Here is a 26,734-nt window from a genome sequence, read left to right as displayed (position 1 = left end):
TTCATAGGGCACATAATCAATGGCTTGACTTTTTTTGTTTTCACTCTTTATAAAAAGTAAATATAATGGGATTTTTTAATACAGCATTTAAGGATACATTTGCATTAATTCAAGTAATTGCTGAAAGTTATAGGTCACCCCACCTTTTTTTAGCAGGTCTTTTTTAAGCAATCTCAGTCTAAATTGATTTATGTAAATTTTTTTATTTGTAGTAGTTGGTCTATATGAGTTTAAGTAGTGCAGTGCTATTTCAACTGAATTATCAAATAGGCTTAAAAGCTGGTATTAAAAATAGTTTATTATATGTATCACTAGTTATTTCCTTTCACTTTGGCCTTACTCAGTCTGCTTCACTAGAATTACTCCACTTTTATTATGTTGGCAGTGACATCAGAATAAAGCCCTCAAAGTAGTAATGGTAAATCTCACAGCTTCATTGGTTTAAAAATCCACCTGACAAAAACTGTAGTCACTATTAAAACCATGAAGTCAAACTTATTTTTACTTTTGAATACATTTGTGTTGCAAGCAGACATCTCATATCAAACAATTAATGTTGGATTTTATGTGAAGACTGTACCAGATAGGAATAGTTTTTATTCATTTAAAATGAAAGGTTTAGGGTGTGTGAAGCATAATACATTTTAGCTCACAAGGAATTTATAAATTACTAAAACTTGAGAATGCACATTAATTATATTTATGGAAAAAACTTTAAATTTTGTTCACACAAAGATGTTTCTACCTTAGTTTTTAAAATTTCAGTTCAGTGAATTTTGAATTTTGGATGAAGCAGTAGGTTATTTCTGATCATTTCTAGTTACTCTCATCATCACTATCCGATCTTACCAACAGACTCATCTACGCAACAAACAATTCATTAATTTAACATCCTCATGTTAAAACCTGTGACTTTATTGCTTAGATCCCACTTTTTAATCTCCCATCCACTTCTTATGTGTCAATTTGGAGCACCATGACTTCATCTAGTTTACATGAGGGCACAGAGTCTGTAGCCCTTAGGAAAGTCAACTTCTAACAATTGATACTTTCTAGCTTTTTTTTCAATGTACAGGAATAACTATTCCTTTATTAGTTTTATTTAGTTTTAATTTATAAAATATTTTTATCTTCTCCATGAAAATGTTATTATAAACAAAGCAGATATGAGGTGGGGAGAAAAACCTTTGCTTTAATACTTAAATATGTAACTACATATGGCCTGGAGGAGGTTTATTGGCTCCTTAAGGCATGTAAAGAATTTAATGCCTTTAAACTATTAGAAATTACTCTTATTCATGGAGGTTAAAATAGTCTGGTCATAACTGAGGCCAGATCCTGTTTTCATGAACTAATGACTCCTTTGAGAACCAGCCAAGTGTGCTGCAAAGTGATTCAGTACAGATGCATGTTACAGGGTTTACGGGATTCCCCGATGCCTTGTATTGTCCTGCTTTTATGGAACCACATTAAATGCATGGGTGTGGGGTTTTCTCTAAATGTGATTGGAAAGTCACATATAATTTGGTTTTGGGCAGGAGTAAGAGTTTGTTTAGTCGGTTTTTTGTTTATTTGTTTGTTCTTTAAGGATTCCCAATAAGTATGGAATTCCCTTTCCTACTTGACAATTGTGGAGATGCTTTGGTTTCTTTGAATTCCTTCATTTCTCTTGGTAAAACTTGCTGGTTTATGACTCATATCTCAAAGCATGGCTGAGACTCATTTGTGCTCTGTCACCAACTTCTACTTCCAATACACTTTTCAGAGTTGCTGTGGGCTGTACCCAAGTGCTGCCTGGAAATGAGCTGCAGAGTTCATTCTGTGTGCACAAGCACCACTCCAGCCCTGGCTCAGGGATGATTTCACTGAAGCAGTGATGCAGAACTCAACTGTTTACTTCTCCATCCCTACCCATTCTGAGTGTGGGTAAGGACTTTTTCCTTCACAGATTTCTCCATAAAGCCAGGTGACAGACATCATTTATGCAGAGAGTTGAAAGGTCTTGATTGATTACCAATTAGAGGAAAATTCTGCAAGAATGAATTCATTAGAGAAGGCAGATGAGGAATGCTGCTCTTGTCATGAACTGGAAGAGAACCAAGAATGTAATGAACTAAGCAATGACAAAGTCACCTCTGAATTTATTTGCATATGAGTGAAAGGCCTTGAGTTTGTTACCTGGCAGGTAGCATCAAAATATCAAAACACTGGACAGGTCCCTTTATCAGGACATTTTCTTCACATTTATGGGGTTTATGCAGCTCCTGTTCTAGCTGCTGGGAGGACAACCCTTTGAACAGGAGTGGATGATCTCAAGGCTGATCTAGTGTGCCATTGCATAATTTCTATGTCTTAAAACTGCTGGGTTCTCATTTGGCTTAGAAATTATGAAAAAAAAAATGGGGGAGGAGGGGTAGAGCCCAGATGAAGAATAATAAAATTTATATGTAATCACAGGTTCGAATTTACTATGAAATAATTCTGTATTGTTGTTCATAGTTATGCTTTTTCTTGAACTTCTGATCAAGCAGAAAAGGCTAAAACTGAATGTAAACTACATTTGGTCACTTTGTATGGGCTAAAACCAGAGCATCCTTTTAACCAAGATCCATAGAAAGGGAAGTTGGTGGTGAATGATGGGCATCAGAGTGCAATAGCTCAATGAAATTGCACATCTCCTCCCCACAGTGCCCTGTTTCACACACAGAAATTCCCATCTTAGAGCAACCTTAGCTTCTGCTCTTCCTATTGCAGTACAGTCAAAAATACTGGGAAAACCCATATCCCTCAATTTCCTTTCAACTGGTGATACAGAAAGAAATATATACTCTTTATTATGGTATTATTTATTTATTATTTATATTTTCTACAGAAATACATATGTATATATGCATACAGAAATATATACATATAGTATATAACCTTTTTCTATTTCTCTGCTCTTTTACTGTCGTGCTTGGTTGATTAGTGTTTGACCATAACCAGGATTGTTAATAAGTGACATTAATTGTAAGTAATTGCATTTATCCTAAGATATAACTTGCCATTATTAACATTATTGATTACACTTGTGTCTCTACAAAGTATGTAACAGGAAAAATACACATTCCCTTCCTACCATTCAAAAAGCTGAGGAGAAACAACCCTTCTCTGTCATATCCACAGAAAAAGCTCTTTGGAGAAAAAAGATAAGCAGTCTTTGTGCTGATGTTGAAATCTCTTTTGAAAGACCAAGAGCTACTAAAACAATTTTAAGATGATGATACAGCTTCCTAATTGGGAAGTTACCACCATTTTATACATTGAATTACTACATTTCAAGGAAATAGTCACTGTTTAGTAACTCTCTGCATCTGCTGTGAAATTAGTATTCAGAATTCTATTAAGCAAAGACCAGATACAAAATTTAACTCCTTTAGTGTCACATGTTTTATCATAGCTTTTAAAAATTTTCATATTGTGCATAAACCAGTTTTAAAATACTCTGGAAACTCTTACAGATATTAATGTACTCAAAACAGGAATTAGTCAGTAAAGCAAGAATGAGTGTAGTTATTCAAAAAAATAACTTCTGGGTCCCTACTGCATAATTTGCTTTTTTCAAAATAAGATCTATTTAAAAATTATAAAATATTTGCCCAGTATGCATAGTTTAATTTTTTCTTAGAACAGTATAAAAAGGCTGAAAATAGGAAAATTTTTCACCACTTTAGTTTGAAAGCAAAATGTAGACAGAATTCCATGCACTTACAAATACATTCAAGTGTGCCAGCCTTCAGCCAGTCAGAAAAAGCAAATAGCAAATGTGACATTTATGTACAAACAATATTTATTATTGAGTAGAATCCTTAAATTGTTCCATTTAAGCCCTTCAAAGTTAGAGAATAGGGTGTGCAAAAAGGATTTCCCATGATCACTCCAGCTACCACACCAGTAAAAGCTCTAGAAATAGGAGGAGGAGAACAGCTGGAGCAAGGCCTTCAAACAGTTAAAATGGTCATGGTACCAATAAAAGAGTTGGTGACTTACAGGAATTAAGATGTTTGTGTAGACAAAGGAAATGCACCTGAATATCCTGAATCTCTGCATTATTTCATGTTTCTGTTAATTTTATTGTACTGAAATTTCAATATAGGATGGAATCCTTAATTTTTATTTAGCTTTATATAAAACTTCTTTGTGTGCTTCTGACTCCTCCCAATGTCCATTACACCTGCAATAATTTGGACTTAGGTTTGGTTTGATTTTGGCATGTGTTTCCTAACTACATTCCTGAGAAGGATCATGCAGATGAAGGGTGAATGAAGGAATTCTGTGACTGTTTGTGTTGAGAGTGGCAAAATATTATTTCCTTTAGACTCTGAATGTGCTGGCAGCTCTTTGGCTCTAGAAAACATTTCTAGGGAGTTTTCTACAGGCAATTCAGTAGAATCAGCTGATAAAAAGCTGTTCCTTAACTAGTAATCAAGGCCTGCTTCCAGGAAGTTCCCTGGAGCTGGAGGCTTGCATTCAGCCTGATGGGCAGCTGCATCTTTCTGTCTATTCATCTTTAGACCTTGAAAACTCCCTGAAATTCCAGTCCTCCATTTCTGCCAAGAAATTGCTTGTTATTAGTCTGGTTGTACTTTAATGGTGACTTTCAACAAAGTTACATTGTGGTAACCAAACAGCTAAAGCACACAAAAAATAGCTTATATTTCTTTTTTTGTCTTGTATCTCATTCTTTAGAAGTATCATCCCAAAGATGAAAATGAAATTAAAAATAATTAATAAATAATCCCTTATCTTTTATATGAAAAGGTTAAAACAGGATAGAACTACAGCTCCTTTACATAGGATTTCTATCCATCATTGTTTTGGGTCAATTTCAAGTGCTGAAATCAGTACAACTCCTAGATTTTCGCTGAAACTATGCCAAGTTCTACCATTTCAGAATCAGCTGAGTTTAGCAATCCTTATTCTATTAAAAAAAAACAAACCCTTTTATTGGTGTTTCATATAAATGTAAACATTCAATTGTTTACAAATGTTTTAGAAAAAATGAGCATTCTTTCCTTTGACAGTTAAGCAAATAATTTAAGAACAACTGTAGTACAATCATTGTAAGAAATCTTAAGAAAATATTAATTAGATCCCTAAGAAGTTTGCAGCTTCTGATTTTTCCAGAGTTTGCATCCAAGGTAATGTCCAATAAAAATATTCCCTGTTTGAAAACTGAGATCACCTGTGGACAGACAAATCCTTTGAAGTCTCTTCAATGCTCTGTGACCTTGAGTGATTTCCTTGAAATCCTGAGCTGTTCTTCAGTTGGACTGAGGGTCATTTCGAAAATGCATTGCTGAAGGTTCAAAAAACTGGAAGAAAAGTTTAGAGAGGTTTAAGCTGTGGATTGTTGACCACTTTTAGTAACAACTGAGTTAACCCACAAACCCATGTGATTTCTGACTCTCTCAGCAGACTCAAAATAGAACTGCACTACAAGGAGAATCCTCTTAGAATTTGATGCTCATTACCTGGATCATCAAAGCTCAGTTGTTATGCATGTATGGCAATGACTGTTCCTCTTAACCTTTATTTTTCCAGTGCTTAAACTGAAAAATGATGTAATGATATGCACTACAAGCTTTATAACACCAATGTACTGAAGCTAAATACTTTTCCTGCTCTTGTTTCTTTATTTTTTTCTTCCCACCTGACATCATTAGCATCTTTGACTTATTATGTAACTCTTCTCCTGCCATCCTGCTATGTTCTCTGCATCCAAATAATATCCAGGACTCAGCAACTTTGGTCCATTCAATGACTTTGTATCTTCCTGTGCTCCCAAACATAAAAGCTGCCTCTGCTTCTTTTTCTGGATTTATCATCAAAATTTTAACATCATCTCCTTATCTAGCTTGATTCACTCCATTATTCCATGTTTTATTACATGAAAAACTGTAATATAATGTTACATATAAAAATTAAGATAGATAAATTTAGAAATAAGGTGTGTGAGATGACGTGGCAGTGGCATATGCATTGTGAGTTATGTGGCAAAGGCAGTACTTGCTGCTCTTTAAAAGGGGGCTCTTTGCACTCTAAATCAAGCAAATTTTAAAATAAACTAAGTGTGAAATTCACCTGCCAAGGTCACTGTCATAAATTAGTATTCAGCTCAAGGACTTAGGAAGATTTAAAACAGAAAACAAAGCCTAAATATGCTGTATGACAAAGTAAAAATCGAGAATATCTTTTTCTTCATTTGTCAGAAAGGTTTGCTCTTCTTTCAAGAACTTTTCTATTTGTCAAATTTAGACAAATGTGTCTTTTTCATTAATGTTTAGAGCTTCTTGTGGATGGCAGATATTACTGTACCCTACAGAAGAACATGAACCATAGAAATGTGCCACAGAAATGTTCCATCCCCCATGTATAAATCATGGGGATGCTATATCCTCAAACTTTCCACCTAATTTAATTCACCTTACATAGAGAGGGACTAAGTCCTCTCAGAGTAACTCTGATGCTTTATTTTTTCCATACTATAAATAGCACAGTGATATCACTATAATTAGCACCTGTAGCATTAACTTATAAAACCCTTTGAGAGACAAGGGGCTTATCTTACAAGTATCTTACAGCATTTTCTGTGGTCTGAAAACTAGCATCAGTTATTTTGTACATTCTGTAGTCCTTTTCTTATATTAAGTTCTACCAATATACAGTTTTACGAAATGCAGACAGAGAACTTTGCTAGTTTAATTAATTCCTTTGTTTTGACCAGTACAATTTTTGTTCTTCAATGCTCTTGCTACTCCCCATCTACACTGAAATATCTTATGTATCAAGTTGCACAGTGGATGACTGCTATTGAATAAGAATGTTTTCCCACTTGTTCCAATAGAGAATTAAACCCTTTATTTAAATACTAAGACCAGAAGATGAATGTTATCCCCATCCATGTAAAAAAAGCATTCAGGTGAATTACTTAATTTTAAGCTGGATTTTTTTTTCATTTTTTTCTTCAGAGAATGGTGCTGGTTTTGATTTAAAATATAGAAAAACATTAATCTTGTAATGAAAGTTTGCTACTAAGCTTCCTGGTTTGCAAAGTTTGACTTAGTGCAGTATGTATGGAAGTATAAAATACAGATTTCAGTTTAAGATACTTTTGCTGTCTGTCCAGTCCTGGCTGCCCTCCCTGTGAGGGTGGTGAGGGCCTGGCACAAGTTACTCAGAGAAGCTGTGGATGCTTCATCCCTGCAAGTTTTCAGGATCAGATTGTATTGGACTTGGAGCAGCCTGGTCTAGTGGAAAGTGTCCCTGCCATAGGAGGGACGTGGAATTCTATGATCTCTAAGCTGACTTCCCATCCAAACCAGTCTATGATGATAACATTCAAATGTTTAAAGGTGTACGTTTTATTAAAAACACCTTCTTCTTTATACACACTTCCAAATCAAAAAATATCTGTGTAATTTACATACTCTTAGCTTACATGTATAGTAAGAGAAAAGATGATTAACCTGAAGAGAAAATTATTAATGGCAGAGGGAGAAAAAGTTATCCAAGGAGCACTTTCAAAAGTAGTCAGTCCTCAAAAGTTCTCATAAATCTTATCAGATACTGTACATAAAAATGCCTTTTTCATTTCTGTAACATATTATCTAAGCCAAAGAAAATTGCTTAGTAGTGTATTGAACTCGTACCAAACAGCTCAGAAAAGAGCTCCTCATTTCATGCAGCCCTGTGTCACTACACTAACAAGGCTGCTCCTTCCAGCCGAGACTCTGAATCCAGAACATGAAGTAAAAAACTCTTCTTGCTCCTCCTTCAAAGCCAAAGGCAGAGCCTGCCCAGAAAATAATGATAGGAGGTGAAAATGACCTTTGATTCCAGTGCTAATAACCTGCTTTTACAAACAGGGCTATGAAATGCCTGATCCATTCTCTGTGTACCTCCAAAGACAGGAGGTACCTGCTTGGCTTGAGCACATGAATTGCTGAATGATCTTCTGTGGTTCTAACTGCACTAATAAAAATCCTAGAGAGTTGCAGTACAAGAACTGGTGTACTGGAAATTTGTCTATTTCAAAAAATTAATGAGATTTTTTTCCTCTGTTTTTTAAACAAAAGTCCCATGAACTCAAAAAAGCAACTTAAAAAAGCTAATATACCTGAAATACTGCACAAAATGCACTTTTTAAATTGAATAAGCTGAATAATACTGTAACAACATTAAATCTGTTGAGCCTGAGGTAGCAAAAGATTAACTGCCCTTGAAGCATTCCATGCTTTATTCACCCAACTTTTGTATCTCCTCTCTTTGGAATTAAAAGCTTATATATTTTAATATATTTTTAAAGCAAAAAGAATCCTGGTTGTTGTAAGTAACAACTGGTGGCACAACGTTTGGATTAGAAACCTAGCAGTGTATATCACAATTATTATTAGTTCTAACTGACTACACAAATGCAGAAATGTAATTTAGGAAGAAGAGCTTGGTCAAAATTTACACAATTGTTTAAATTCTTCATAATTCAAAACACCCCAGCTGGATTTCTGTTGTTCTGTAATGCTACTACAGAACATCATTTCTCAGCTTCTGAGCATGTTTGTGAGCTTTCACAGTAGCATTTAAAAATATTTATAGTCAGCACTTAGTCCTAGATTTTGGAAGTATTTTAAAAGCCTGGTTCTAATGTTATTATTAATATACGAGGTTCAGTGTAAATATTTCATCACCACCAGGGGAAATGGCAAGTATATTCCAAATATTTCCAGATCCAGAATGTGAATGGTTTAATCACTGGAGTCTTGGCAAGCTGAGGAGCTGGCCTCTAAACAGAAGTTGTCATGATCAGACATGAGCTTTTCCAATCCCTCCTCTGAGATAAGTCATTTGCACACATAGTCAATATTTTAGCAGCAGGATCAGTGACTCTGGCACAAATGCTAAATTTAGCACTGGGCAGGGCTGGAGTGGCCAGGAGCTGGCAGCTGTGACCTCTTGAGAGACATCTGCAGGAACATTTGAGAGACAGTGTCTCCTACCTTCCTGCCCTCACAATTCCACAGAAGCTGCTTGGCAGCACACCCCATCTCTGAGAGACAGTATTTTCAGATCATATTGATAGCAGAAATTAGAGTCTGCTAGAGCAGCAGCCCTTCAGCAGAGGTGAGGTGCCACCATCAGCTGATCAGCGCTGACTTGTTTCTCTGAACTGCAACATCTCTGGCTGCCCACAAGATTTCCCTCAGCCTGCTTCACCTTTGATCTAGGAAATAAAGATACAGCCTGATCCCCACTCATACCACATTTCTGTTTTTATTGATGGAGGGACTTTGTGCATTTGGTGCTATCTAAATACCATCATTATCTCCTAGCTGTCCTAAATAAACTAAATGTACCAATCAAACTGACTGCAATGTACAGTGAGATCCAAAACTCTATAGCAACGAGGCAAATGAATATATTTTTTACCAAGGAAATAGGACACTATTAACTTTATTTAGGCAAAAAAGGGGAAAAAATAGAGATTTAAAGCATTAAAGAATTAAAGTTTAATGATTGACTACTGACTGATCATTCCAGACATGCTCAATTTGCAGGGCACATGTCTCTTCTGGACCTTATAGATATTTAAAGGTGTAATCACTCTCTGCCTGATTCAAGGAAACTTATGAAAAGATTTTTCAGCTTTATTTGCATAACACAGTATGATATATATGAAAAAAACCAGGAAACATATATTGAAATGTACAAAACTAGGGACTCTTGATTCACAAACTTCATACTGCAGTTATTAATCCTTTATAACAAACTTTTTGGGGAAACTTATGGTACTAGCTCCCTGAGAAAATCTTATGATAAAGTTCTTATCTCTTTCACTTCATGGCTTCAACAGATATTTCTAGCATTCCTTACAACAGCTAAAGAAATCGAAGATTTAAGATCAGTTTGTTTGCTAAGAATGTCATCCTGTGCTGTCTCACAGAGCATTTTCTGCTCAGTGCAGCATGAGTTAGAGAGAAGTGTTTACATTTCCCCTCCTCAAACAGCCTTTCTGCATTGTACTGAGTGCTACAGCTGATTTTTTTTGATAAAAATTCTAGTGTTACTCAGAAAGGACTGATGAACTGAGTTGAAACAGTAAATGAACAACTGAAATAATGCTGGGCAAGTAAACATATTACACATTATAGATGAGTATAAAGAAAATTTACTACTCACCTCCATAGTGTCTTTTGAAAGATAAACAACCCAGTACACCAGGTTGAATCCTGCAAATGCCACTGGAAAGAGGATCCTGGAATACTGGTCTATTTTACTTGCACCTCCAATGGCTGGTGGCTGTGGTGGGGCTGGTGGAGGAACAGGCAGAGGTTGACACTGGGATGCAGTGTTTGATATTATGCTGGGCTCAGGAGACTGCTCTGCCTGAGATGCTATGGAGTTCACCCTCTTCTTCAGGTTGGAGTTGGAGTCGGAATGCTGGGAAAGAAAAAAGAGGAAAAAAAAAAAGATGTTATTTGGATACAGAGTCTTAGGTTTTGTGACCTTTAGACTTCTTTCCACCTTCTAACTTAAATTTCTGATTTTACTGTTGCTTCTCTGCTATAGTGCAATATCACAAAATCACAAAAATAATGCATCTATACAGAAGGATATATATTTTTACAGCCTAAAGCTTTCTTGTAAAGCCGTGAAAGAATATGTGCTTTTCACATTGTTAACACTGTGATAAGTGGAAGCTCCAAGAGAGAAAAAGAGAAGATGGAGCTAAAAGGGAAAGAAAGTAATGGTGTATCCAAATTGTAGTAGGTTGGTGTGACTGAAGTGTGTGCAGATATGGATCAAGATTAAACCAAGCAGCAATATGGGCTGGCTCAGGTGCAATCTTCCTGGCTGGACCCATTGATGAGTTTGGTAAACACTGAATGGAGTCATGCAGGAACTAGAAAACTGCTGCACAAAAGGCACTGGGCTACCTTTACAGCTGCTGAAAACATGAATGCTGAATTGTCCTCTCGTTTTTTCCAGGATAAAATTTCATTTTAAAATATATCTCATAATTCCCACAGCAGTTCCATGCATACAACTGAAGACAAATATACTCAGCTGTAATGGGACTATTTTTATTTTCATTTATGGTGAAATGAAACCAAATTACTCCCATATTTTGTGCAGCATTTGCAGCCAGGTCCAATTACTCTTCAGAAAGCTGTATTAAAACTCTTCTGAAAATTCAGCCAGAACTCAGGAACATGTAGAGCTTACTAGGCTAGTGTGTATATTAATTTTGTACATCTGTTTTATTTGGGTCCACGTTGCCATTATTTTACTTTCCCAAGATTAGAGTTCTTCCTTCCAGAAATTATTAGGAACAGGAGCTACCCCAGGCTCTGAGCCTGCTCTAATGGATATCAATTGCTCACTTTCACAGTAGCGTCAAATAGGAGGGAATTTTCAAAAACCTTGCTGCTCCTGCCATATCCCAGCATGGCCATTTGTGGATGCATGGCAGCAGCTCTAAGATTTATCTGATGGCTGAGAAAATACAGAAGGATGACGTGAGTGACTTTGTTTGTTTGTTGTTTGTTTTGAGATGAAGTACTGTAGCGTTCTGTTATATGGAGCTTAAGCCTAAAACTTTGTCCATAAAACTCATTTCCCTGATTATTGAGGAAAAATCTTGTGCACAAAATCACACAATGTACACAGATGTTCTTGGATTTGAATACAAAGATTTTCTGGTCAGCAGAACGAGATGACCAAATGACTGAAGCAGATGAGGGAAGTCTTGGACAATGTAAATAACTCCCAAAATAACAGCACATACATCTATAGTGAAATGGAAGACTAACATTGGAATGATTTTAAGGTAGAAAAATGCTATTAGATAGGCAATTTCCAAAGCCATTCATTGGGAGTGATTTAATGACAACCATTCACATAAATGTAGCCTGCTGTCAGCATTTTTGGGATTTATCTTGCAGATTTCTAAGCATAGGAACAGATTTTAGTCAATCAGATAAATGACTGAGTCACTAAAAGGAAAGGAAGCATTTTCTGAAATGCATTTTCCACTCTTGTACTTGGGCCACAATTTCTAGATAACAGACTAACCTAGCACAGCTGGTGTCTCCTGGGTGACTTAGAATAGTTGTAACAGGAATTATCCTTCCAGAAGTCATCGTTACTGTCAGAGAATCAGAACAATTGACATTTCCACAACAGGATGCCAAGTTTTGTTCATGAATGAATGGACTGGTATCCAACTAAAATTAGGGAGAGATGGATTCCTCACAGCTGATTTTAGTATAAACAAAAGGTGAAGAGTTGAAGTAAGTTTTCCTTACTTCAAAAGGAAAAAGGTACTTTTTCTGTATGTATTTCCCTTACCTATTGCCTTTTTCTTCCCCTACAACCAATCACCACTTCCAGTTTGCCCTCCATACATTATATGGCTGGTGATGTTGTGAATGGGTATTAAAAAGCATTCCTGCTCTGTGCCTATCTGGAACACAGATGGTTCGTTTTGCATTTTGCAGTAACACAGCAAGCAGCAGACAGATTTAAATGGAGGATGAGCTACAGATGTGTCACAGAAACAGAAAGAGGGTTATCCATGTCCACTTGCACTAATCATAATAATAATAATCCCCTTCTATGAACAGACTGGCTGGCTGAGCCTGCCTTCCTGCTTTCACTCCACTTCTGTTCCATTTGCCTGCATGCCCTCCTTTGAACAGAACTGTACAAACTGTGAGGCATCTTGTTTTCTCAGTCCTTCTCAATTTCTGTGGAATAACTTGACCTTTTGTGAAGACTGTGTGGTTCCTAAAAATACAAGTGTTAAGGTGAATATTGGTCCTTTTTATCAACAATATTCTGGTATGAGGTAGGTCAAATTCTACTCTGGACTATTCAAGCATAAATCAGGAATTACAGTGCTGAGGTGATGGAGTTAATAGTAAGTAGAACAGATGTAGTGTATGGTCACTGGATGATGTTTAGTACTGAACATATTTAGAATGTGGAGGTAGGAAAATCTTTGTGATCATTTGAATAAGCACTTGGAAAAGTGTAATCCTGGTTATTATTTTATTTATATTTATTAAATCTCATTCTTACAGAAGGGGGACAGCTAAAGTAGGAGGATTATCTCAATGTGATTTCATCTCAAGAAAAAACCCTGAGCTGTTCTTCTCGCTGTCTTTAACAGTCCTGTGTCCCCACAACAGCAAGTACAGGGTCAAACCTATTTTCTTCTAAATCCCTACTCAGGATATGGAATTCTAAGTCCAAATTTATTTCAGATGTAATGAGGATGTCTCTCAGTATGGGAGTTTTTTGTAGACCAGACTGCTGCCCCAGAACCACAACTCATATTTTTCATTGGAATTCACTGCTAAACCAAGAACAGGAGGCCTGAGGATAAGAATATAATTCCTTATTACAGTCGTTCTGAACAGCAGCTACAGTAATTTGTCTACTGTATCGAGATTTAACTTCTCCTTTTGACAAAGATTACATACAATAACATCATGAAATGTTAACAAAACAGAGAAAATGGAAATGAATAGCCTATTTTGCATAGCTCCCAGAGCCAATCACTCAAGTAAGGACTGTTTTACAAGCAGCAAGAACAAGAAGCCTGAGGCACAGTACACTGTGTCGTAAGGAAATAATGGATTTTCTGGAGGTACTGAACCTTGATTCAGAGGTACTCTTGCACTCATGTGGAATGTTAGTCCCATCAGGCAATTAAACTTGCAGCTCTGTCTGAGCAGGCAGTGACACAGAGCAGATTGCCAGGCCATTGTTTAATGTGAGACACCACCACACTGCACTGCTATGTAGATGGCCTGTAAGGTACAGTCTGCCTTCTCACTGAGCTTTGCAGCCAAGCTACCTCATCCCCTGGAAAGCTCACAAAGCACTCTCATCCTCTATGTAAAGCTCTGCTCTCACAACCCTCCTCAATATCACTAGAAGCTGATTATACTCAGAATATCTCAGGAGGTTTTCACCAAATTTCTTGCCTTCCAGATCTAAAAAAATACATCACACATAACCTTGGAGTAAATAAAATTCTTTGTCTGCTTTTTCTGATTCCTTTGGTGCATGCTAACTGTGATTTATGAATGCACTTTGTTCTTATGTTTCTTTCCCTCAAGAGATTTCTGTAATTCATATTTGTAGAATTCTCTCCTCCGTTGCTTTGTACTGCAAATACATATTCTCACTATCAGTTTAGTTTATGATCTAACAGTAACATCAGTCTCTTATATATGCAACCCAGATACTGGCTAACTTGAAAAAAATGAATATCTGTATGTCCTTCCTTATCTCTCTTTTATTCACATCTTTTTTTCCTGCTAGCAATGCAGTAAAAAGAAGTTCATGAGAAAAAAACCCTAAAAGTTTAGATAAAAATAACGTGTTATTTCTTCTTCATAATTTATTTGATTAAAGACACTGAACTTTCCTTATATCAAAACCCACACACACACAAACCAACCTAGAAGTAGAGCTCAGTGCCTAAAAGGCAGAATGCCTAATTAAATACATAACATTTTTTGCCTCTGCTCATTAGTAGATACAGTTTGAGAAATTTCAACCATTACAAACATAACAGTATGCTAGTGACTTATCTCCCAAAGGGGGAGTTAACCATGGTTTAGCCCCTACATCCACCAGTGTGATCTGGAAAGCCTCTCCTTAGCTTTTGAACAATCCACATGCAGCAACCTCCAGCAGGAAAGTTCATTGCACTGCGCAACATCATCTTTTGGCCATGTACTAAGGAACCTCCTTCAATACAGTCCTGGGCAGTTTCAGTATCCATCTCATGGCTCAGATTCATTATAAACCCTAATTTGGACACTCTGAATGTCTCGTCTGTGGAATCTGATTTTAAAAGAAGTATATTGCAAATAATGTGTAAATGGCTATTAGCAGTGTCCTGCATAATCAAAAGCTGAGTATAGTTTAGAAGTCATTAATAGCCCTAGCTTCAGGCATCTCTTAAGGAAATTTAAATTACTTTTCCTAGAAACACTCAGGAAAAACATGCAGACTTGTTTTTATCATTTTTTACCCTATTAAAAGGGTTAAATCACTTAGGTTAAATTGCTCACTTGGAGCAGGAGGAAAACCATGTTCAAAATCTTTCTTAACCTCCAGGAAATGAAATTAACTTTTCTCAAAATACAGCCAAAACATCAAGTGAAGGTGAAAAGGGGGAGAGTCTGTTACCTATTACTTCAAAGCTATTTTATTTTGCATGGAAAAATCTAAAGATCTATATAGGCAGGAAGCATAACTGAAAAATACCCAATGCCCATTGTATTAAAACTGCTGTCATATAAAGCAGATATGCAGTAAGGAGAGCAGAGACTGGAACCCTGGTCATTCTCTTTTCAAAGGGAATGAGCTATGGTAAAGTTTCTTCACAACATTTATTTGTAGCATGCCAGAAAAAACATATAATTGGCACAGAGCCTCTCTGCTGTCAAAATATGTTTTTACATTAAACAGATTTAAATTTTCAAAGCCACATTTGGCTCTTAAATCTATCAGTGTCTGCCCATATGTTTTTTTCCCTATAATTAAATTTACTTTATTTTATTCTCACTAGCCACCTGAAAAAAAGTTGCTGGGATTATGTCTCAATGTTGTCAGTGAAGACTTTAAAGCATATAGCTGTTTTAGGGTGATCCTAAAGGGCAGTTGGTGATCCAGACAGAAGTATTCTGCTACACCAGGATGCTCATTAAACAAACTCAATATATTCTGACATAATTGTAGGAAACTAAATCCTCTGTACCAGTGACAGCTGTTCTGCACTAGCCAGGTTAAAGGGAATAAGAATCCTTTCCTGCCCAAGTTGTGTTGTTTTGAAACACAAAGCTGGAGGGAGAAGGAAGCTCTCCCACAGGTATTGCACTGCTCTGTGCTGATTTCTGTTAAAACATGAGGACTTTCAGAACATAGCTGTGAGCAAGCTGTTACAGGGTGGTTATCTTTCGTCTTTTACATGTAGCCTCTGACAGGGAAAGGATGTCTTTTGATCCATGGGGTTACTCCCTGACCATCCCACAAAGCATTTCTGCAAATAGTGTGCTCCTCACAGTATCACCAACTCCCTTCCCCTGCAAGTTCAGAATGGGGATCTCCCTGGGAAAAGAAAGCCACCAAGAGGAAACAACACAACTGATATGGAAAATATGCATTTGAAATGGATTTAAAAGCTAAATGCCATCGTGGTTTTATATGTGCATGTATAGGATGTTTGGTTTTGGCATGTTAAGCCAGCTTGGCCACCGCAGGAGTAAGAACAGGTTTGTGTCAGGGTCCAGATGAAGGCTCAGCTTGCTCCCCTCGTGTTCTGCAGAGGAACACCCAGAGTTTTGTATTTCACACAGGGATTGCCTGCAGCTGATGGAGAGAGCAAGCCAAATCCTGCTCTCAGTTAACTGAGGTAAATAGAGAGGCTTTCCTGGAGCCAGCCCAGGCCTGCTGGGCTCTCAGCTCTCATACTGACCCCACCACAGTTCAGTAGCTGCAGCATTTTCTCCTGCTTTCATTCCACACTAGAGCAGAATTTGGTCTTCTGACATATTTCTTTTCTGAGTGTACAAGTTTTTTGGCTAGATGATAAAAACCTGCATGAGAGACTTAAGTTTATTTGAATCAAATTTTTAAAAATGATAACTAGACTGAAGGGGAAAAAAGGCTGCTTAATATTTTAATTTTTTTGGTTTTTTTCAAAAAGCATTTAATCTGAAATTAAATATATATATATGTGTTCTGTAGATATGTTTATCTTGACTTTGGGCCCTCACTCTAGCAGAAAACTGAGTATTATGCTGTGTGCCTTAAAAATATCTGCCCTAGGATCAGTAATGCAGTTATAAAAGCACAAGGCTCAGGGAGAATGACAATCCAGAGGAAATGGTTATACACGTGCAATCAGCCTGTATTAAATACACTGCTAGCATTCAAATTAGACACTTCAGGTCTGTTTCATATGAAATTATATCACTGACTGCAGTATATCTATGGATGTGTCAACATAGAAAAGTTCCTTCTCCCTTATCTCTACCAAAGGGGAAAAAAAAAAGGAATGAAAAAAGAAAAGCTTCTTAAAATCTGTTATCCCATAATCACTCCTTTTTCCCAGAGTGCTCTTCTGGAAGGGAACCTTTTAAATCCAATAGCTAATTCTTCTAGAAACCTTTCTGACTACATCATCTTGCCTTCAGTTGTGAGTACCTTTTGTTTTTATGATCTCACTGAGGTTTGCTCTTTCTCTTACTGCAGTTCTCATAGACAACTGATCCTGGGAGAAAAACGTGGTGGATGCACAGGGCTTGAAAAAGGCTGTCTTGCTTTGAGCAAGATCAGGTCTGTCGAATTTTGTGGACATTGTGAGCTGTTTCAGAGACTGAGTTTACTTTGGGGTCTAAATGTTCTTGGATTTACTACTCTTCTAAATCTGTATGCTGTCAGCTAGATGTAAATAGTTTTCTTGAGCAGATTGTTGCAGTGAGATTTCTAGATGTGTATTTTATTCCTAGATGCTTTCTTTTTTCTTTTGTTGGTTTTTACTTGGAAAACCTAATAAGCTAATATTTACAAAACAGGAAAGAAGGTCTTCAGTTTGCTCTTGGCTTTTTAAGGCTGAAGAACTTGATAAGAAATTTGAGCCTTTTAACCTCTTTATCTTTTATTCATTTGTTCAACAGAAATTTTATGTCTGGTGTCTACCTTGGTCTGCTGTGATTCATAGATCATGTAAATCTGGAGGAGCCCTATCATCAGGAACAAGTTCTTAGCTTATCTGGGCAGAAGCAGGAGATTATTTTTTGGATCAGTTGTTTTCCTGAGACTGGGAATGTGAGGGGGTGGCCACAGTGGCTGTGAATGCACCAGCAGCACGTGCAGAGTCAGCCTGTTTCCATATTGCTCAGCAGGGACTTTTCAGTGAAAAAAAAAAAGTAGTATTTTTTGTTTTGTTTTTTCCTTTCTAGAAAGCCTCCTTATGGTTAACTCAAATTTGAATAAGGAAGTGTGTGAAGGACAGGTCCAAGCTGTTGCTCCTCTTCAAGATGTAGTAGTTATCAATATTTTCTTCATGCTATCTAAAACCAGGTAAACTTTTTCACTTTTCTGATAGCTTGTCAGCAAAACTTATTGATTATGATTTTAATAGTTTTAAAGTACTCAAATGTTGTAATTTAACTGCTATTTATCAGCAAATGTGGAAAAATTACTCTGTGGTGAGTAAGGTGTTGCCTTGGTATGGGCACCTCTTAGACTGACTCCCTTATTCAATTATGGATTTAGAGGTTTTGCAAAATGTCATTCAGATTGTTATTTCTCTAAAAATGGAAATCATGGTGGTAGTAAAACTGTTTTTGAAACAGGAAGGCCACAATGATAAATAGATGAACATATGCTGTGAGACAGCATTCACAATTTAGCATGAGATTTACAGAGTGAAATTTGCAAGCAATTCTGGCACAGATTTTGATACTAGAAAGACTTCCTCTCTTTTACGTGTACCAAAATCTATCCTTCGTTTATGTTTTTTTTCCCCCCAAAGCTTCCACCAACACAGATTTCAGTTAGGTAAGAGATGCCAAGTTGATGTATAGGCTAATTACCCATCTCCCAAATGTCTCACTTATAGTCTGTACCCTTGCACTACAGTGATCCCACAATCATCTGGGCAATGCACACGTTCATTCCATTGAACACTGTCCCACAAATTCTGCAGACTTGCTGGGAACTACAGCTGCCTGACCACACTGCCTACAGCATTGCTCAAGAGAAGTATCATGGATAACAGTCTAATGGCTTTCCTTAAATATCTAGCCAAATAAACATCTCCCTAGAAAATCATATTGCAAATTTAAATACACACTACAAACAAATGAAGTATTTTCATTTTCTGGAATCAGAACAATGTCTTTGATAAATAGACACAATCTGCTTACATAATCTGCTTCAGGTTAAGATCACTTTAATATTGTTTTGCATTCTCTACTTCAGCTGCCTGTTCCTATATGATGCTTATTATCAGAAAAGCAAGCAATTACCGAGACAATCTCGTCCTCTGCCGGTACAGTTGCTGCTGATAGTGCTGCTGCCAGTGCTGCTGCCCTGGCTGCCTTCCTCATTGCTCTCTGAGCCTGGAGATTGGTGAAGTAGTTGACAGCTGCAAACTCAATGAGTGCAGAGAAGACAAAGGCAAAGCACACGGCGATGAACCAGTCCATGGCGGTGGCGTAGGACACCTTGGGCAGGGAGTGGCGAGCGCTGATGCTCAGGGTGGTCATGGTGAGGACTGTGGTGATTCCTTGGAAACAGGACAAAGAATGGGGGGCATTAGAACTTGGCTTCAGCCCTGATACTCTTAAATCCACATATATGAAAAAAAAAACAAAGCACAGCACCCTTTTTTGATTTTAGTTGTCATCCTACTTCCCAGCAAGACTCCTAAGTATTTTGTATCCTTAAATAACTCATGTGTACTGGATTCAGCATCTAAAACGTCTTGAAAAATTTCCTTAATGCACTGATGAGACTGAAAGATAACAACATTCTACATGGGACAGCTTCTTAGAATTGGATAAACATGGCTATAACAAAATCCAGGCTCAAAATTTGAAGATTTTCCTTGGTGTGTTAGTAAGTAGAATGTTTGGCAGAAACCTGGATTTATATATCGTCATTCCCCAACAGTGATCCTCTCTTTCTCCAGTTGTAGTACAAGACATGGCTTACAGAACCCTCACTAAATCAGTCAAATTCTACATTAAAAACAGTCAGAGCCTGATCTAAACATTTCAAGTAATAATGCTTTGGTCCCCTGAGCTGTTGTCTTTAATCACTGGATACATTTTTTAGGATTCACTAAGAGTATCTTGATTTGAAAGCTCCCCTAGCTACAGATAGGGAAAGACAGAAAAGCTTCTCTAGAGCTGCTTATCTATTTTCACAGAGCAAATCTGGTCATGTAGCTCATGGGCCCCATGGTGTTCTTCACATGAATTCATGAATTTATTCTTTCTGTGTTGGAGTGTACAGCATTAATAATGTAGGAAATATACTTACTTCCTACTGCTGCCTGATACAAGCAGAAAATGCAAGAACGAACTCAATCATTTACATACAAGCCTCTGTGACTCATATTTACTTATAATTATGCCTGTTAGAATGTAAAACCTGTGGGTATTTAAAGACAGTGAGGTGGAGAATATCCTCTTCTATTTTCTGCAGTTGGGAAACGGTAGGTGGCAAAGTGAAAGATGTTTTAATGTCATACTGTGATGGTCATGTTGAGTTGATGAAGCAGTATGCTATGAGGGATGCTTGGAGGAAAGGATGCAGTGTCATAGCATATTGCAGCATACAGAAAGGGTGACATTATTTTCAGTTTCTCTGCAACTCTTTCACATGATGTGGCTTGCCAGCTGTCTGAGGTTAACTACATCCCAATGTCATTACTTATCACATATTAATGAAATACAAACAGGAGATGGTATAGAAATATGTAGCATTCCTACTTCTCCAAAACTGCCAGACTCATTTTATTATATGAATACAACTATGCTGAGATGCATTTCAATTTCAAAGGTCCAAAATGAACTTTTAGAAATGATGTGTGATTAGATTAGAATCTGTCCATGTGCTAGTTGGTAATAAAATAGATATATTCTGTGTCTGAATAAAAACTTACTGCAGACGGAATTTAACTTAGGAATAGGTCTCCTATTCTTTTACAGATATAGATAAGAATTCTCTCCATGTGGAGTGAATATTGATGAAATGCTTTTCACTGTGGAAAGCTACTTCATCAAACTGAATACCAAATTACAGTTGGTAAACTGCAACTGCTGATTGTTTACCCTTGTCTTTACATTTTGAACACTTCTTGGTAAGTTTTGAAGAATATGTTACATAATGCAAACACTGAAATCTGATAACTGGCATCCATTTTGGAGGTAAACAAAGTCCTTGAATTATTTTGTGCTGAAAAACTGGTTTAGGCACATCATTATTCTTCTACTATTAATAGCTCTTCTCTCAAACTTAGCTTTCAGACTTACAAGTACAAGTGAAAATTTATAATTCAAGTAGTTGCAAGATGATGCATTTTAAACCTTTACCATTTTAAAAATTTCTTTTTCAGTGAAAAAGACCAGAAGTCTTTTTTGGTCATAAAGAATTTGCCCTCTTTTCCTTAGATTAAGGTATTCAGAATCCATGGGATTTTGAACGAGTCTGGACTCCAAATTCAGACTATGTCCTGGGAGAAATGGAATAAGGATTGAAATATTCTTTTTAAATGCTAACATCACTATTTTCCACAGAGGTGGAGAGTTGCTTATTTTACTCTTTTTATAAAATGTTTTCTCAAATCCATGTCACTCTTCAGTACAACACCTAGGAGCTGTTATTCCAGTGTTTGGGGTATTTATATAATTATTACCAAATTGACTACAGACCTACTTGCACCCTCTTGAAGCATGTATTTACCTTCCATGCCCACTATGTTGAAAGCATGTTTTACTCAAAATGTAGAGGATGTAACTCTACAATCCCCAGATGTAACATGAAGGAAAATCAAGTAGCATCATATTTGGAGTATAAACCTCAGATATGTATGAACCAGGAGACTCAAAGCTTTGAGAGCATTAATTCAAACCACTGGAAAGAAAGAAAAAGGCCCTGCCATGCAGTATGGATACATCTTTCTCATTCTAACTTCAACCTGTGCTAGGGACATTATTCATCTCACTGATCTTTATCCATCTAAAGCCCTTGTTAGTTGTTTAGATACCTTTGTAACCAAGGGGAAGAGAGCACTCCAGGATGAGTGTTAGATGGGGTACCTTATGTTAGATAATAACTCCATTCCATTTTTTTTCCTTTTAAAGCTTTAACTCATATTGGTTTCATGAGACAGTAAATCCATAGGAAAAAAAATCCTCTTGAAAAAATGACATTTGCTTTGAAATTGTCCCTTTCTGCATATAAAAATACAATTGGAATACAATTAAAAATTGTCACAAACAAGTCTGGCCACCCAAACATTCTGAGTCAAGAATTTTGACCCTCATAGGCAAATTGACTATCATTTCACTTTAGTATTTACTTTTGCTGAAACCTACTGCTGCCTTTCCTAATCCCCCCTGGCTTGCAGTATCTGATTGATAGAACAGATTCAATACAATGAATGAAATGAATGACAAAAGGAAAACACAAATACCAGCCACGGTTCTTGCTGGAACAGATTCTTTGTTAATCCAAAACACAACTTGAGACAAGACGACAGTCATGATGCATGGAATGTATGTCTGAATGAGATAGTAGCCTATTTTCCTTTGCAGATGGAAATAGAGCAGCTGGAGTGAATATTCCCCTAAAACAAACAAGTAATGAAAGGAATGAATGAATGAATGAATGGTAGATGCTGAGCTCAAAGACCTTAACACAGCATACCAAAAACTGTCCTGGCTGGAACAGACTCCTTGTTAATCCAGAAAGACACCTGAGAAAGAATGACTGTCATAATGCAAGGAGTGTATATCTGTATCATGAAGTAGCCCATCTTCCTTTGCAAGTGGAAATACACTGTCATGATTACATATTCACCTGTTAAGAGACAAGTATGTCAGCATTATTCTGGCAACATGTGAGTGAACATTATTGGCTTAAACCCAACATAATATGTTCAGATGAAATCACAGACCTCTTAGTGCATAATAAAAATAAGCTGCTTAAAAAAAGGTAAAGTGACCTTATGGAAACAGAGCAGAATAATATTCATTTTATGCACTGTTTTTACTGGGGTGGAGAGGTAGTGGGAATTCTTACAAATATCATGAAAAAATTTTGTGTTTGATGGGAGGACTGTTTTGAAAAGCTGTCTTTTAGGAGACAATGGCTAGAGTCTTTATAATTATTTTTTTAAATGGCAAAAGATAAATTAATTCATTCTATATGAAAAAACCCTGTAATTTATTATCAAGATGTTGCACAACACCAGTAGTTTCCACATGGCTCCATCTTACCTGTGTTAGACTTAATTGTTTCACTAGATACAGTTTGTCCTATGAGGTCATACTGGAGAAGACTGGAAGACTCCTGAGGTACTTCTACTGAATGCAATGGTCCTTTTTTCCAAGTATAAATTATTTCACTTTTTGGATAAGCATCTGAGTAACAGAAGGGAAAATTACCATTACTAATTATGTATTTTATAAGCAATTAAAAAATAAATAGAATAATCCCTTTTGTAGCTCAAATGCCCACAGAAACATGCATCCTACTCCAGGAAGTTCCTAACCTCATTAATTACAAAATGAGAAAAAAAAGCAATGACAAGAGAATGGCTGAGGTGGGACCTGAGAGGAACTAGCTGTCACTTCTCAACTTGCTATAAAACATACATATTGATTACCCCAGCTCAACTAAATATTTTCAAAATTATATTACCACAATATTTCAAAATTGATTACCACATATTTTCAAAATTATAAGTAATATACTAAATGTAGCAGAGGTTTTAATATTTGTTGAAGGACCAATTTTGACTACCAGAAGTGTAAGAATAATAAACAATAAAACATGCTTCAGCAGTCACTCTTCAGTGGATAAATCCATGTCCATATGAATGGTCTGAGTCTCAGAGAAAAAAGTAAAATTCTAGTATAAAAATACAACTTAAAATTTCAGCCAGGTCACTAAGTAATATCTTACAGAAGGATATTCCTTCTGACCAAATGTGTTACTTTAAAACTGAAAGATACAGAAAAACTTACAGCTTCCAAATTTCAGTGGACAAGCATGTCCATCCATTGGGAAATTCACCAACCTCATAGGACAGTCAGCATTAATGGTTAGTCTAGAACACACAGTTGTAGATAATGAAAAATATGGTATGTAGGAAAATGCTGATAGCATCAGAAATACAGGTCAACAAAAGCAGGGCAAGCTCTCACCTCATAGTGTAAAGAATAGTTCCATTCTGCATAATTCTGAAAAGTTTGTTAGGAGTTGTCATATTGTGAGCAATTGATTTTTTTCCATTTCTAAAAAACGTGTCTGGTGTCCAAATTTTACTGACCATTAAATTGTTCAGTCTCAAAATTTCAGTTGGCCCACTAAACTTCAGCCTCTCATCAGTCCATGTCTGACGAAAGAAGACATCCATTGTGTATTCCTGTGGGAAATAAATAGGGTCTGACATCTGTGTGGGGGTCAGCAGTCCCAAGTGCCTATGGGGACAGTAACTCCATGAGACAATTTAACACACATGTCAATGGCATTTCATTTACTGCTTAAACACTCAATCCTATTATCATTAAGTAGTTACTAAAAAAGTCATCCATGAAAACATATTTGAAGAATAGTTACAAATGAATCATTGAACAGATAATTAGACATGATTAAGGAAAAGAAACTAACCCTCATTGTACTCTCATAGATACTAATTTAATTCAAAGTGACTGAGGTCTAAGGAAATACAAATGTCTCCCTTTCAAAGTGCAAGACCAAGCTATCAGTGTTTAATTGCCAGAAACAAAAAGACACGCTCGGTGACTCTTCTGCAGCTTCCTTTGGATATTCACAAAGTGAGGACTGATCTGAGTCACATCACAGTAGGATTATGGTGTCAAGTTAATATTAATCAATGAGACTTTTTTCCAAGAATTCTTAGTAATATTTTCACAACTCTTGAGAAAAGAGGCCTCTGCGGAAGTAGCTTAGGAAACAGAGCTAAACCCGGCCAGGGGCAAATTTTGTAAGAATGCTAGGTTATGCCTTCTCTTTGACTGATGAAGAGCAGTGGAAAAACTTCGGTATTACTCGGAGCCCACAGTTCCAGCCTGCAAACTGGACTGCAGGCTCATGTGAGCTGGTGTTAGAGGGGTGTGCAAGGGCAAAAATAGCAGCCCAAGTCAATGTCTAGAAAGAGAACAGCAATGCCATCCTCACTTCCATGACTTAAAGAATTCCAGAGTGCACCCAAGTCTGAACCTCTGTCTACACAGACTGAGTGCACCCAAGTCTGCGGCTGCCTGAGTTTGGGGGCACCCAGCAGGACCAGGGGCAGCTGTGTCAGCAATGCCACCATTCCCCTGCAGCTGCTCATTCGGTGTCCTCCCAGCAGGCAGCGTTCTGCAGAGCTGGGCTGGCACACGGCGCTCACCACCTTCACAGGGTTCCAGAGGCATCTTTTACCTGAGGCTGTGTGTGCCCAGCCCCGGTTGGCGGGCCGGGAAATAGCTGTATGCAGCTCTGGGCACACTGCTCTGCTGGGCCCTAGAGATTGTCAAAGAGATTAAGCCTCGTAATCTGCTTTAATGACGGTCAACTCAGATGCCACCGTAATGAATCCCGGGAAAACAGAGCAGGGGCGGCGAGCGGGGCCCTTACCATCTCCACGTCGGACACCGGCCCGAAGCTGGTCACGTAGATGTCCGTCTTGACTTCTGTCACGGCGCCTACGGGACACGGAGAGGGGCTGGGAGAGGAGCGGGACCCCTGTTCGAGGGCAGCGGAGCCGCCCCGCAAGAGCGGGGGCTGCGGGGCACGGCAAACTTTGCTGTTCGCTTTTGGGGCCCCACCGCCTCCCTCCTGCCGCGGGTGCGGGACGAGCCGCTCCTGCCCGGGCAGCCGGAGCGCCGCTCGCCCTTCCCCACCCGCCGGCTCCCCGAGGGGACGAGGCTTCCCCGCTACCTCCAAATCCCGGTCGGAGCCTGTTGTCGTAGCCGTCCAACAACTTGTCGAGGATGCGAGTGATGTTTTCCGAGTAGAGGTCCGCCCCGTCGCCCTGGTCCCCCAGCGCCGTCCCCACGCTGCGGGCAGAGGCGAGTCCCCGTCAGCCCCAGCCCCGGGGGGCGCAGGGAGGGACGGCAGAGCCCTCGGCTGCGGGGAGCCCTCGGGGATCGGCGTGGTGGCGGGGGCTCACTCACCTCACAGCCACACAGGCCCAGGCGAGCAGCAGAGCCATGCCGCAGGTGTGTGCCGAGACGCTCGGTGCCCTCAGAGCCGTCAGCTGGAACCGGTGTCGGCGCTCATCCTTCCCCCGGGCCCGGGTGAGGCTCTGGCAGAGCCCGGCTGGCTCAGCCCCGATGAGGCTCTGGCACAGCCCGGTTCCTCAGCCCCGGTGAGGCTCTGGCAGGGCTCAGCTCGGTTCCTCAGCCCCGGTGAGGCTCTGGCAGGGCCCGGCCGGGTTCCTTAGCCCCGGCCCCTCGCTCCCGGGCCGGGCTGTGCCCGCGGCCGTGCTCGTCCCTCGGCTTCGCCGCCGCCGTTCAGCCTCATCTGACCGCTCCACGGGGGGAATTAGGGTTTGAAGGGACGGTGCGCGGCCGGAGAGCAGTGACAATAATCGAATAAGGCATTAGGGGAGATTAAAAGGAAGAAATCCACTGCTAGTTTTGGCATGGAATTAGCAGGGACCCGTTAGGAAATCTGGAAAAGCGCTGGCATCTTGCTGATAGAGATTATGTTAGAAATGGCCTCAGCTTTTATTATGTTTATGGTTCACAGGGAGATTATTATGCAGCTTCCACATCATTAGAATTTTGGGGGGGGGGGGGGGGGAACCCAACAGTTTGCAATTTATTGGGGATTTTAACCTTTCTCAACAGTTTTCCTGTTGATCAGTTCTTCAGAATTATGCAGAGATGTCCAGTATGTAAACGTTGGTATCTGAACATTAGAC

The 26,734-nt window shown here is 38.4% G+C and overlaps 1 protein-coding gene across 1 annotated transcript; it reads right to left on the bottom strand.

Annotated features, from left to right (window-relative positions):
- Positions 1-5,303: 5,303 nt before the first annotated feature.
- On the bottom strand, positions 5,304-26,020 carry GABRA6 (gamma-aminobutyric acid type A receptor subunit alpha6). Its single transcript, XM_054287631.1, has 11 exons — positions 25,983-26,020; positions 25,747-25,865; positions 25,444-25,511; positions 24,006-24,226; positions 23,826-23,908; positions 23,076-23,219; positions 22,504-22,656; positions 22,271-22,423; positions 19,095-19,354; positions 10,216-10,476; positions 5,304-5,354 (listed from the first exon to the last, which is right to left on the bottom strand). Exons 1-11 carry the CDS (start codon positions 26,018-26,020, stop codon positions 5,304-5,306), a joined length of 1,551 nt encoding a protein of 516 aa, XP_054143606.1.
- Positions 26,021-26,734: the final 714 nt, after the last annotated feature.

Source organism: Melozone crissalis, unplaced genomic scaffold, assembly GCF_028551555.1.
Source record: "Melozone crissalis strain CALT ecotype California unplaced genomic scaffold, PUWL_Pcris_2 ptg000061l_1, whole genome shotgun sequence".
Classification (NCBI taxonomy): Eukaryota; Metazoa; Chordata; class Aves; order Passeriformes; family Passerellidae; genus Melozone; species Melozone crissalis.
Note: the sequence above shows the minus strand (reverse complement) of the source record. Positions and strands in the feature narration are given on the sequence as shown.

Excerpts from the sequence above, each read along its gene's own strand:
- GABRA6 (XM_054287631.1), bottom strand. The coding sequence starts at position 26,020 with ATGGCTCTGCTGCTCGCCTGGGCCTGTGTGGCTGTGAG. Across the intron at positions 22,657-23,075 it reads AACAATTAAGTCTAACACAG|GTGAATATGTAATCATGACA; the intron begins GTAAGATGGAGC and ends GTCTCTTAACAG. Across the intron at positions 10,477-19,094 it reads CAGAGGACGAGATTGTCTCG|CATTCCGACTCCAACTCCAA; the intron begins GTAATTGCTTGC and ends TTTCTTTCCCAG.